The 13,852-nt window shown below is 33.7% G+C and overlaps 1 protein-coding gene across 1 annotated transcript; it reads left to right on the top strand.

Annotated features, from left to right (window-relative positions):
* The first annotated feature begins 4,852 nt into the window (after window positions 1-4,852).
* On the top strand, window positions 4,853-10,246 carry LOC127848999 (uncharacterized). Its single transcript, XM_052381725.1, has 3 exons — window positions 4,853-5,385; window positions 5,786-6,789; window positions 9,894-10,246. The coding sequence occupies exons 1-3, from the start codon at window positions 5,051-5,053 to the stop codon at window positions 10,244-10,246; spliced, it is 1,692 nt and encodes a 563-aa protein (XP_052237685.1). The 5' UTR covers window positions 4,853-5,050.
* Window positions 10,247-13,852: the final 3,606 nt, after the last annotated feature.

Below are 13,852 nucleotides of genomic sequence, written 5' to 3'. Positions count from 1 at the left end.
TTGTTCAATGAACATGTCATATGGTTTTGATCGTCTTACCACAAAATCACAACATTGTTTTTCAAAGATATTTAATTGTCCTTCAATTTGGTAATAAAAGCTATGGGTTTCTTTTAAGCTGAATTTTCTCTTTTACACATTCCAAACAAAAATTTGGCACTTTTTCCACAGCTTCTTTTATTATATGAATTTGTTTGCAGCAGATTCTTAATTTCCAAAAGACCATTAGATTCTTTTGATAAGACAATTCCATCAGTTGAAGCTGCTAGAAAGAGATGTTCTTTACAAATTCTCAATCCAGTTCTCTGCACTTCAACATTTCCTTTAACATATTTATATTATATGATAGTATTGTCCTCTTGTGCCAATTCTCTTATTGTATGGATGTTACCAGAGAATTTGGAATACAGCATATTATTAACTAAAGCTGTAGATACATTTTTGCTGTGGCGAGAAATAACCTTTCCAAAGTTGGAACTAGTTAGCCTAATACTTCTTTCTTTTTTTCACAATTCTGATTGGGATTGATTAATGGTGGTTTTTTTTTCAATATCGATTATTTCAGTATCTGTTTTTAATATTTGACATTCATAAAATTGGTCACACGCAGTTTTGAGTTGGTCTGCTGTTACATCTGGTGAATCATCTTAATTGCCCCCATAGTTAAATTTAGCTTTTTTTGTTTTTCTTCAAATTTTTAAATTAACGTTTACGTCTTAATGATTTACTTTCTGGTTTAGCCTGATATTTGGCACTTGCATACTTTTTCTTTGTTTGTCTGTGAACAGCTTCAAAAAAATATTGTCCACCTTGTTCTTTTGTTACATGTTTAAATGTTCTTACAGATCATTCCTCACCCAGGTTTTTTCGCAAAGCACCACCAAAACATCGTGCGTGCCAAGATCCTCTTCCACATCGATTTACAACATTTCCTCCATCAAATTTTGCTCTTATTGACATCCAGCTTTCGCATAAATTAGTGGTAAAATTTCCTATCAAACGATCACTTTTGTTTGCCATTCGGTTTAAAAATACTTGCACATCCCTTACAACTTCTGTTAGTTCCGCCTTTTGACACTGTTTCTTTAATGCATTTCGGCTGTTTTTCATTTCAAGATGTGAAGGCAATTTCCAAAATACATATTGTTCGTATATAATTTCATTAAAATAATCATTATCTCCATTTTCATTATTTAATTTATCAACACTGTTAATGTTTTTTTTAAATCTTCTTGGTGCAGAAATTACTACATTTATCATGAAAGCCTAAAATGTGATATATAGAGTTTATAATGTCTTTTTTAAATTGTTTAGGGTCATTTTCCGAAGATCTCATTTTTATAGCGCATCTCACAGCGGTTTTAAGCCTTATCCGATTCAGTTTTGTTAGTTTTCCTCTTCCTTTTAGGTGAGGTTTTTCAGCCACAAGCTTTTCCAGGTTTGCTCTTAAGCATTTGCAAGTGTGGTTTGCACATTCCAGTTTTTTTATACTTTTACCCCATACAGGAATTTGTTCTTGAAGTTGGGGATACACATTACTGTCTCCATCCCCTATCATGTAAATGTATCTCAGTTCAGGTGTAGATTCTGCTTCAAGGAAGCCCTGAACTATAATATCTGTTTCCATTGCCTGGGAACTTTCATGCCAGTTTTTAAAACATTGTTGTGGTTTAACTTCAGTATTCGTGTTTTTTGCCCTAGAGCACAATATGCAATACTTATTTCTGACACCAATGTGCAATAGTTTCTTCGTTTCTGCCCCGAAAATAACAGCTACACCACCTGATGCGTTGTATGTGTGTTTGTGTGTCCTTTTGGACCAGCCACCATCACAAATGGCAGTAATATAGGGGATTCCTTCGTGAAAATGCCCCTTTTCAATAGCTTTACGCCTCTCTTCTGCACCAGCCTTTAACATTTCATCTTTATTGGACTTTGACCACCAGTCACCAATAGTGTGTTCCAAGCTAGAAAACATATTTGATGTGAAAGAGGGTATATTTAAAGTGCTTAGTTGTTCTTGCAGGTAAGTTTCACCTCCTCCACTTGCCATAGTACCCCAAACAGCTCTAACATTAACGTCGAAAAGTCCATTACCCTGTCTTTTACTTGTTTCCAGTTTGAACTCTTTATTACATCCAGCACATATGGCCATCAAAATGCTAAAAAGTCCACTCTTGTTTTTTTCATATTTAAGAGTCTTGGGGCTTTCATTTTTTGTTGCAATAATAATTGCTTTGGGACACAAACATACATGCGATGTAATGGTAGATATATATTCTTGCAAACAATCTAAATTAATCACACGATTACCTGTCAATTCTTTCTTGTATTTATTCATTCTAAATTTCAATTTATTCTTACCACTCTTTAGAAGCCTGCTGCTCCCCGAAGAATTGCATCTTATGCGACGCACTACCAACTTTGTTCCACAATTTTCACTATTTGATATGGACTTACATGTTTATCAACACCAGTTTTGTATTTTTCTTTTATGTGGCGAAATAAAGCTGACTGTTTTCTCTTACTCTTTTGACTGTTGCGGCCAACAGCTTGTCCAAACAACCTTTTATTTCTTCCATACTTGCCCTTCTTCATTACAGCCATAATTAAAGCAATTGTAACACAGAAGAGTTCACAGAATATGAAGTTTAAAGCACTAAACAAACTGTTAGTCGAATACACTACACACTGTGACACGTATGATCCACCATGCTTTTCTCAATTTTCATTCACGTAATTTTACGTTATGATACACGGTGAAACTTACCTTATGTATATCGAAACATCGAAACACAAACTGATTAAACGGTTGGTAGAAAAATTAGTTAATAAACGTATTTCAATTATTAACTTACCTTGATCAACATCAGGTTAACTCAGCAACACCAATTTGTCGATAAAACTTGCTCTTGACTGTTGTTACCATCGTCGGAAGTGGACCCAATGACATACATTTAAAAAACCCGGATGTTCGTGCAAGAAAAATAATCGTTCAACAAAAAATTGGAAAGCAGTTATATTTTGTGTTTTTTGGATATCAATTTCAGTCTATTACGAAAATAATGCAAATAGACATCAGAAAAACCTGTATGCATGATGTATTGTTCACATTTATGGTGTTTTCGTATAAAAAACAACAACAACAACTTACAGAGTTATCGTTCGTGATGTGTGCGGCGTACTAATACAGTTATACGGTTGTAAAAATGGAAAACCATCGTCATGTCAATTTTTCATCGTGTTTATTTAGGCGTCATAGCTGAGAAATATGTTGTGATCGTCCATTTCAAGGTATGCATTTTTCATAACAGTTAATATGTTTTAAATCTGAGTAGTTTTGTTGTGCAAAAATGTTTTTAGTGTCATTTTCGAGCCATGCTGGTTTGTTTACATTCTGTTATGAATTAACAAAATGGCGATACCGAACGTCATTAGTGTGAGACGTGTTAATTAGGGGCTGTTCTTCTCAACGGGGATACATTACATTACAATCCTCTAAGACTTTGTTCTTCAGATATTCATTTTTACATGTGAACAAAAAGTTTGTGTCCAATTGGTCTCCTATTTGTGTTTGGACGCCCAGCGATTTGGCTATTGTTTCACAGGTCGTAGAACGAATTAATGGACATATTCAATTTTAGTATGCAGTTTAATATTGTATACTCCAGTGGTGACTGATATATAAATAATTTTAAATCACAGGTAAAAAGGTAGCAGAAAAATTGGTATCCATTTTTTAAAGCATTTTCAATCATTCCAGAAAGTGATATGTCCTTAATGATTGAAAAATAGTTGAGTATTTTTTATTGTTAACCCAGTTGTTCTTCCTCAAACATTGTTTTACAAGTCATATATGAAAAAACTACGATGTATGCAGCCTTTTAAAAACATAATACATGAACACACATTCCATTGCAATAAGAAAAACCGCAGGAAAATATTTTATCCGAATTGTGAGCTGCATCCGAAATCATCAAAATATAATGGGCGAGAAATTGACAATGACGACCATGAAATATTGTTTAAAACATATTTACTGACAAGATTCTACTATAAAAATCAGAAATATATCATTTACTTACGATGACATGTGGGAAATACTGAAAACGCAGCCAGAAATTCGTGCAGAAGTATAAACACATGTGACTGATTTGAAGAGTGTTCGGCAGGGGAAACAACTCCAAACAAAATAGTTGCTTGAGGCTTGCGACAGGGAATCTTCGAATGGCTAGCGCACAAATGCGCATAGGTTTATAACAAACAACTTTCGTAAACTTTACTCAAAATGGATTAAAAACGCTAAAATGATATTTTCAAACATTTATAACGATCTTCTCTTACCTTTCTTCTACCTCAAAGTTGGCTTAAACAAGTACCAGCCGTGAAAATGTATACTTTTATTTAATACCAAAAAAACCCGCCTTGTTAGCCCGTGGTGTACCTCTATGATGACATTCAACTTGCAAAGTAACAAACTTTTCATTGGTCGATGAAAATAAATACGATCAAAAGTAATCATATGATAGCCGGTATTCCCCAAAAATAGCCGTCCATATTTAGAAAAGGCGATGTAAACACAACGTTAAATCGCGACAAAAAAATCAATGTAAGGCCAAAATCGACAAGTTATCGGTACAGTTCAGATGATCAGTATATATTTTAGCAATTGCATTAATGTTTTTACTCATAAACGTATCATTTATTGTGTATTTGATCATCATTTCATGCAATGTTTACACTGCGACAGATAAAATCTACGCATGCGCTAGATGAGTTGTCCTGGCTACATTGAGTTGAGGTATTATCTTGTGTGTGCTTAGATAAAGTAACCACAAACGGAAGGTGTTATCTTACCACACAGTTCACATGACAGTTAACGTAGTTTGTTAATCGAAGTTTTAACCTTCAAATCACCTTGAGTTGCATCTTAGTTTGAAAGTGGTAGGTTTGGTGCTACTTGTTTAGGACTGCAGATCGTGGTAAGATGGGCTTGATATGTTAAGCTATTTAATTGAGATCACAGTACTAGATAAATTCTTTCAGTAAAATGGCAACCTTTTCACAATCAACCATTGACAAGGGATCTTACACAGTCACAGACTTCTTGTGCTCGACCTGTGAAGACAAGAAATTGGATAATATAGCTGATTTCTACTGTGAATCTTGTGTTAAATTTTTCTGTGGAAATTGTATAAACCTGCACAGCCAGTTGTTTACTAAACATGACACTTTTGGAAGGGAACACATGAAGAAATGGCCAGTGACAAAGAAAGTGGAAGATTTTCTTCTGAAATGCGATGTCCATAAAGATGAAAACCTGAAAATGTTTTGCGATGAACACAGTGAGCTGTGCTGCACAAATTGTGCATTCCTTAAACACAGGTATAGTTTAACTTGAAGAATAGAAAAAAAACACCCGAAACAAACGTAGGATTTTCAAACTTCTTTGCAAGCTGAAACTATAATTTTTAGAAAGAAAAAATAACTGTACTAGATCACTGAAAAACAAAATATTTCAATAAGAAATTAATTATTTCATGTACGATAATTATAATAGTAAGAAGACTGCAATTTAATTTTATATCCAGTAAACTGTCTGATGAAATGAATACTTGTGTTTTAGATTTATATAAATGAATATTTTTATTATACCATTTCTATGCATGTAATATATGCATCTCATTCTGACTTGACCAAAGAATTTTCCCATGATAAAAGCTTTTAAAGAATAGGTATTTTAGTATTTTATATAATTTAAAGTGTTTTTCCCTTTTTCTTTCAGACACTGCCCAAAGGTAACCCTTATATCAGACATAGTAAAACTCCAGTCCACAGACCTTAAAAAACTGTCAGTTTCTATCCAAACAATTCTGGAAGAAATGAGGAAACTTCAAGGCAACCAAGAGGCTAGCCTTCAGTATATGCAAAATTCGTTTGATGAGCAGTTACAAAAGATACATGAAACTCGGCGAAAAATAAATGCAGCTTTAGACACGATTGAACAGAAGACATTGAATGAAATGAAAGAAACACTGACAAAACTGCAAGCCTCTTGCAAAGATGATGTTGACAAATGTATCAGTCTCCAGGATGAATTGAAACAACTTCGAGATGCCATTCAGGACATAAGTGATAAAAGCAAACTGGATCTATCCTTTATAGCCACCAGAAAATGCAAGGATAAAATACAGCAATGTGAAACCTTTCTAAAAAAGAATTCTCTTGGGAATACATTTTATATAACATTCCAGCCTAACAGTGACATTGTACAGTACTTGTCTAAACTGTCTGGTCTTGAAAAGATTGAACACAGTATCCAGACATTGTTGATACAAGATAATCCAAACAAGATAATCACTGTGCATGGGAAGTCTGTACATAATGTAAGAATATCAAGTGATTCAAAGGTATGCATTATCACAGCCATCTGTGTTCTACCAGAAGGACAGGTCCTGGTAGCAGACCGTAGTAATAAAACAATCAAGATGCTTGACCAGCAGTACCGGGTGGTGAGTCACTGTAGTGTGACAAACTTGCCATTTCATATGTGTCAGATCACACCCAGTAAAGTGGCTGTGACTATGGAATGTAGTGAGGTCCAGTTCATCACAGTCAACAACAGGAAGCTGGTAAAAGGAAGGAAGCTTCAGTTACAACATGGATGTGCAGGTATTGCCTGCCACCAGGATGACCTGTATATTACTACCTTTCATGCACTGTACAAGTACACGCTGAGTGGACAACAAGTCAGCAAGATGTATGAGGATACATTTGGACCTTGGACAGGTAAGACTCAGAGTGGATTTATCTGGATATGATTAGGCAAACGTCAAACAAATAGATTATAATGTGCCATCAATGTATTAATTCAGCTGCAGTTAAGAATACATAGAGGATATTTGTTCATGTCAGTGTAATATCGTTTGTTATTTCACAAGTGATCATACAAAATATATTTTCACGAGTAATGCCCCGTTTTCAACAAAATAATTAACAGCTGTTATCCTTTCGCTGAAAAGTTACCCTTTCTCGGAGTTTCTCCCGTGGCGTGCCTCAATACATTTCAAAACACAAAATGACATCATGAGTGTGACAAAATGACGTCATTATACCACCGACATTCTCCAGTTTAACTCTTTTACAATGTAAATAAAAGGTGAAAAGCATAAAGTAAGAAGACAATTTGTTGGATTCGGTAAAATGTCGATTTTAATTCACTCGTGGTCATAGAAAATATACTTAAATTTAGTTATGATTATCTAAAAATAGAAAGAGGATTTTCGAAAAAAATTGTTCTTTTCACCGGTGAAAATAACCATTTGTTTATTTTCACTGCTGTATTTTCACTGCAGAAAAGCCATATTTTATCATTAGGTATAAAAGAAAAGTTATTTTTTTTATTTGGACATTCCCTGTATGTCATGTTTATTAATGAATGTGAATTAAATTAATGTTAATTATATTAAATTTCATGGATAAGTTAAATCAGGGCTATTCGTTGGATCTTAAAAACTGTGTTGTTTTTTAAGTCTGATAATTATAAAAGACTTTGAGAATAAAAACTTGGTTAAACATTTTATTTTGTGACTGAACGGAAACTACAACGAGAGGGCCAAGATGGCCCTAGTTCGCTCACCTGGGCGGAGTCGGTTCATTCAAACTTTACCAAATGTCAAACTTGATCTAGATATTGTCCAGACAAACATCCTGGTCAAGTTTCATCATTATTTCATCTGCGAGTCATGATCAATATACCTATTAAGTTTCATGATCCCTAGGCGTAAGCATTCTTGAGTTATCATCCAGAAACCATTTTAATATTTCAGGTCAACGTGACCTTGACCTTTGACCTTGTGACCTGATAATCAATAGGGGTCATCTACGAGTCATGATCAATGTACCTATGAAGTTTCATGATTTTAGGCATAAGCGTTCTTGAGTTAACATCCGGAAACCATTTTACTGCTTCGGGTCACCATGACCTTGACCTTTGATCTAGTGACCTGAAAATCAATAGGGGTCATCTGCGAGTCATGATCAATGTATCTATGAAGTTTCATGATCCTAGGCATAAGTGTTCTTGAGTTATTATCGGGAAACCATTTTACTATTTCGGGTCATTGTGACCTTGACCTTTGACCTAGTGACCTAAATTTCATTAGGAATCATCTGCGAGTCATGATCAATGTACCTATGAAGTTTCATGATGCTTGGCATAAGCTCTCTTGAGTTACCATCTGGTGGACAGACGGACCGACATGAGCAAAACAACATACCCCCTCTTCTTCGAAAGGGGGGGGGGGGCATAATGAGAAAACTGTCCCCCTCCCAGCAGCCATGTTATTCTACTGACTGGAACCGTTTTTTAACTCAAATCTCGTATCAAGGAAACAAATGTTCTGAGCAAATTTCACATGTTTTCACTATATACATATAGAGAAAAAATGCCCCGCCCACTGGCGGCCAGGTTTTTCACCAATCCCAACAATTTTCAAACTCGTCCGAGATATCAATAAAACCAATGTTTTGACCAACTTTCATGATGATTGGGCAAAAATTATGACTTCTAGAGTGGTTAAAGGGTTTCTCTATAGCCAAAAAGGGAAAACTGCCACTTTGTACATATAGAGAAAAATGCCTCGCCCACTGGCGGCCATGTTTTTCACCGATCTCGACCATTTTCAAACTCGTCCGAGACATCAATTGAACCAATGTTTTGACCAACTTTTATGATGATTGGGCAAAAATTGTGACTTCTTGAGTGTTTTCAAGGTTTCTCTATAGCCAAATAAGGAAAACTGCCCCGCCCACTTGCGGCTATGTTTTTCAACGGATCGGAACCACTTCTAAACGCAACCAAGATATCATAAAGACAAACATTTTGACAAAGACACATGAAGATTGGGCATGAAATGTGACTACTACAGTGTTTACAAGGTTTTTCTTTTTTTTGACCTAGTGACCTAGTTTTTGACCAGGCCCAACCCAGTTTCGAACTCGGCCGAGATTTCATTGAGAGAAAGCTTCTGATTAAGTTCCATGAAGATGGGACAAGAAATGTGGCCTCTAGAGTGTTTACGAACAAATGTTAATGGACGGACAAACGTAAGACGGACAAAGACCGGTCACAAAAGCTCACCTGAGCAATCAGGTGAGCTAAAAAATTATTTCTATTGAATCATATTAATTTTATAGTAGATTCTGCATTTCTTTTTCTTTTCACTATTTGTAACCTGTTTTTTTTCTAATTAATTATTAAATTCCAAAACAACATTAATCATACAATAAAACTTTGTGAGATGTATGATAAAATTAATCAATAAAATTTATTTTAATTTGTGAATGAACGGCAACTACACAAACGTCGGTTGAATCATATTGGGTTCACAGTAGACACCACATTACTTTTTTTCTATTTGTAACCTGAGATTTTCATTGTTGTTTTTGTAATTTAAATTTTCAATAAAAGGTGTTAACTTATAATTTTATCAACTATTGATGAAACAATTTTATCAATTTCAATAACAACCATATCTATAGTTATTATTTTGTATGATAGTCATGTAAAATATTTCAATGTGTGTCAATGAATGTTTAATCATGTGTACATGTTTGGTAAATTTATTATAACTTCATGTAGATACACCAACTAACACACATTATTAAGTATTGTTTCCTTCCATGCTTTGGTGAAATACTTCAAATCTTAAAGCACAAGTCAAATATAAACAAGTCAACATAAAGAGAAAACAAAACACTGGAACACAACTTTAATAATAATTATTATTATATAGTATCTGTTTTTTACCATTATTAATACAGTTTAAATAAGATTTCTAATTATCTACTAAATGTATATTTCAATATCGTGATGTAACTCTGTTTTGCAGTAACGGCGTGTGCTGTGAGTCCCACAGGGGACAAGTTGTACATCACAAACAAATCCCATAACAAGCTCCTCACCCTGGCCAGGGATGGTTCAGTCCTGACCACCTTCACTGACCCTGCACTAATTGACCCAACTAATGTACACGTGACACCTGCAGGCCAGGTGCTGGTATATGGATCCCTGTCACACACTATCATACAGGTGGACGATGAGGGCAAAATGAAGCTGGCTCTTCTTGCTACAAAGGAGGATGGAGTGGTTTCCCCATGGTCAGTCTGCTACAACAGACACACTGCGTCCATCCTTGTGGGACTTGATGCCAACAACAGTATCCTGGTGTTCAATGTGCAATAGCATAACTCTACATGTATCCCGGTTAATGATTCAGATTATTTATTGCCATGGACTTATGTTGTGCATTAAAATATGTTTGTGTTATAATACTACAACAATGCTAGTATTATTACAGATGCATTTATTTTGTAAACAAATAATGTCATTAGTTGAAAGAATATAAAGACTTTCTGGGATAATAAGAACTATTATAGAATATATTATATTGTTGCATCTATTACAATTGTTTTATATTTCTCTTTTACTTAACAAGGTGTCTAGAACTGCTAGACAAATTTTAGTTCAGAATATTATGTCTGTAATTTACATTACATGAATAATATTTTGAATTTATATTTAGGCAGTCATTTCTTTTTACATAAATTAAAAAATTATTTAAGATAACTGAAAACAAATTAATCCTTGAATTTGAAGCATTATGAATGGTTTTGTTTCCTGCGCTGAAAAAACATTTATTTTGTAATATTTAATTACATTTCAGCATTGCTGTCTAACAAAGGTTTCGATCTGAATTAATATCCAATGAAATTTTGATATTTTATGCAAGTAGACCTAATTGAATAAATGTTCAATCAGCATGACCAATATTAAAAAAATGATGCAATACAGGATTTTGCTATAAAGAACCCGATTTTACAGTGTGAAACTATTTGATAAAGTTTAGATATGTTAAGCAGCTACAGCGGTTTGACACTGTCAAAATAAATTCTTTATATTTGGTTAAGTGTAAGCCTATTTATTTTAACTCGGTCGCATTGAAAGCCTAATGCTTATTTTAAACGCTCTTGAGTCCGTTTCATGGCCGTAGAAGCAGTACTTGGTATGTATTGAAAAGATCTTAAGAACGCTCCTACGATGGGGATCGAACCAGTGAACTCCCGGTCGCAGGGCAGACACCATATCCACTACGCCAAGGCGACCCTTTATATTTGTCAGAGCGTTTATATGTGCAGGCTGTGTTATCATATACAAAAATAAGTATTATATTGCATTCTGTGCACTGGTATATATTTTAGCAGGTTGTTGTTCCTTATTGTTCCTAATTTACATTCCAACATATTGAACTACCTATTTGACAAACGCCAGCATTCCGGCTGCAATTGTGGCATCTCTGTAAATGCAATAAATTACATCTTGCATGTTATCAAGGTCAGTGCGCAGTCTGCGGGTGTAAAAGTTCTGTTGACATAATCCCATTTGCTTGACAAGAAACTTCTTTAAAAAAGATTTATGACTATACAATGATTAGCATGCGCTGAACGCAGGAAATTTAGGTTAGACATTCAATTAATCAAAAAGTGTGTCACCAGAGCTAGTTTTCCCAGACAAATACCATTCCATTTAGATAAATTGTTTGTGCCTGAAATTCATCTATATATATTTGTTGTTTGTTTTCATCTCATTTGTTTAAGTTCATTCACTTTAATTTATTCTGAAAATAGTTAGATTTCTGAGGGTTTTTCTTTTACAAAATTGATTGCTAAAATGAGTCTACTGAAAACAACAATAATGTCTAGAATGAAGATTGTATTTTATATCTATTTCTTACTCAGTTAAAGCAATTAGTAATGACACTATTATCGTTTGTGCATTTTCTTGTACACTTACGCTTTATGCAGATATCAATGAGTAAACTAATACTAAATGTCTTGAATAATTGTGTACATAAATTATGATAATGTCAACTTTTTCTATACGTGCTTATATGAAAACACCATATTTTGCCAACCAGTGGGCAGAGTCTAAACTGTGCGCGTGATGTCACTCATCTACTCATACATTCCATTCTGGCCTCTCAAAGAGTAAACGATCATGTTAGAATATTCCTTGAGAAAATCTTTCATGAAAAATAATAGTTTCTACAGGATTTTTCAACTAGACCTTTTACAGATCCGTGATAATGCAGTCAAATTAAATTTAAAAACATGGTTATAATAACATGTTAATGTTCTAGTAAATATACATGTATACGGCTTTTTTCTTGACAAACAAGAAATTTACAACTTGCGTATCACAACGTCATTAAATGATATGAGTTCTTGTGCTCGTTCCCAGTTTTGGTAATTCTGCTGTGCTCTATAAAAATTATCAGCGTTTGCAAAGAACGCTGTAAAATAACAAAAACTTATCACTTAATACAAGAAAATGACTGCAATCTATACATTTATAATTTATATTGCTTTGTCAACTTGCTATTATAATGTTAACTTCATATAATTTTATATAGTCAGTACAGTTCTTCAAATTTTGCCTATTTAAAAAATAAAATGGGAAACGGTGTTTTATTTTTTATAAATCTACATGCTATGGAAAATATACTCATAGTATTTAAACAATATTTCTAGAATGTTCTTCTTCAGACATTGAATACCTAAGGACAATGTTCTAATCAGTTCCAATATATTTTTTGTAAAGGTGCGTCTGATCTCCCCCTTTTTGTAAAATATTGGAATAAACCATGCAGTGTACTTGATTTTGTTAGCAATGACAAAAAGAATACCAATATAAATAGCGCTTTAGGGATAGTTTTTTTCAAAACAATTCATAGCCATTATCAAATGGCCATTTTTGTTTTTTGTGAACCTTTTCATTTAAGTTATAATGTTCCATTCATCATTTTTGTCCATTGAGAACTGCAGTGTGTATTCCCTATTCTCTAAAGGTATTTCTCTACTCTGTCATGGATTTGCCCCCATAATTGCCTTTATATTTAACAATTAAAAACAACTACATTTGTAAATATCTAATGAAATCAACACTCATAATGACTTAACTTTTGGTTCAATAATGTAGTCAGACATATAGACTTTTACATTGCTACGCATACATGTTTCATTGATCATTATTCCAAGATTGCTTAAAATGGAGAAAAGAAATCAAATCTCTGAACAATGAGAAATCATATCGAATTCGAGACGAAAATATTATAAATAATAGGGGTTAATAAAATGCTTGTGTCTGTCAACAATGGGGAATTCTTCTTAGATACAAACAATATTTATAATAAATTTAAACAGTGAATGAATGTCTGATAAAGTTAGTGTTTGTTAATTGGAGTTCAGCCTTCTCTCAAAGAAAAAAAAACATTTAAAATGATCAGTGCTGCAACCATACGCCCAAAACCGTTTTGCAATATATTGTCAGTTCAAAAACCCGAATATATTGCTATATATTGCTTACTTGTACCAGAATTATAACTCACCAGATAATCACCAAAAACAACTTAATTACATGAACATAACCTTTGTATTGTATGTTTACTGTGTTGTTAAACAACACCTTTTCCCTTTAAATTGTCTATAAAGTCAAACTCAGTGTTCGTTTCGTCTTCCATTTTGAGAACTATTATAAAAGCCGACAAAAAAAAACCCGAAAGAGAATTGTGGATATTTAAAGGCCGGTCATGTGACTTATCAGAATGCTGTTACGTAAAAAAAATGATCATTATTCCTTCTATTTATACTAACATCAATTTACATTTTTTTATTATGTAAATAATTGTGTTTTATTGTCCAATTTCCATAAGCTTTATTTTAAATTTTACAGAATGACATGTAAAAGCAGATCGTATTGCAATACAATGTGCGGATTGCGTATTGCGATATA

Source organism: Dreissena polymorpha, chromosome 10 (genome assembly GCF_020536995.1).
Source record: "Dreissena polymorpha isolate Duluth1 chromosome 10, UMN_Dpol_1.0, whole genome shotgun sequence".
NCBI lineage: Eukaryota > Metazoa > Mollusca > Bivalvia > Myida > Dreissenidae > Dreissena > Dreissena polymorpha.
Note: the sequence above shows the minus strand (reverse complement) of the source record. Positions and strands in the feature narration are given on the sequence as shown.

What these genes read in the sequence shown, in the direction of transcription:
- LOC127848999 (XM_052381725.1), top strand. Translation starts at nt 5,051, where the DNA reads ATGGCAACCTTTTCACAATCAACCATTGACAAGGGATCTTACACAGTC. An exon ending in TGTGCATTCCTTAAACACAG is followed by an intron (nt 5,386 to 5,785) that starts GTATAGTTTAAC and finishes TTTTTCTTTCAG; the next exon opens with ACACTGCCCAAAGGTAACCC. An exon ending in TACATTTGGACCTTGGACAG is followed by an intron (nt 6,790 to 9,893) that starts GTAAGACTCAGA and finishes TCTGTTTTGCAG; the next exon opens with TAACGGCGTGTGCTGTGAGT.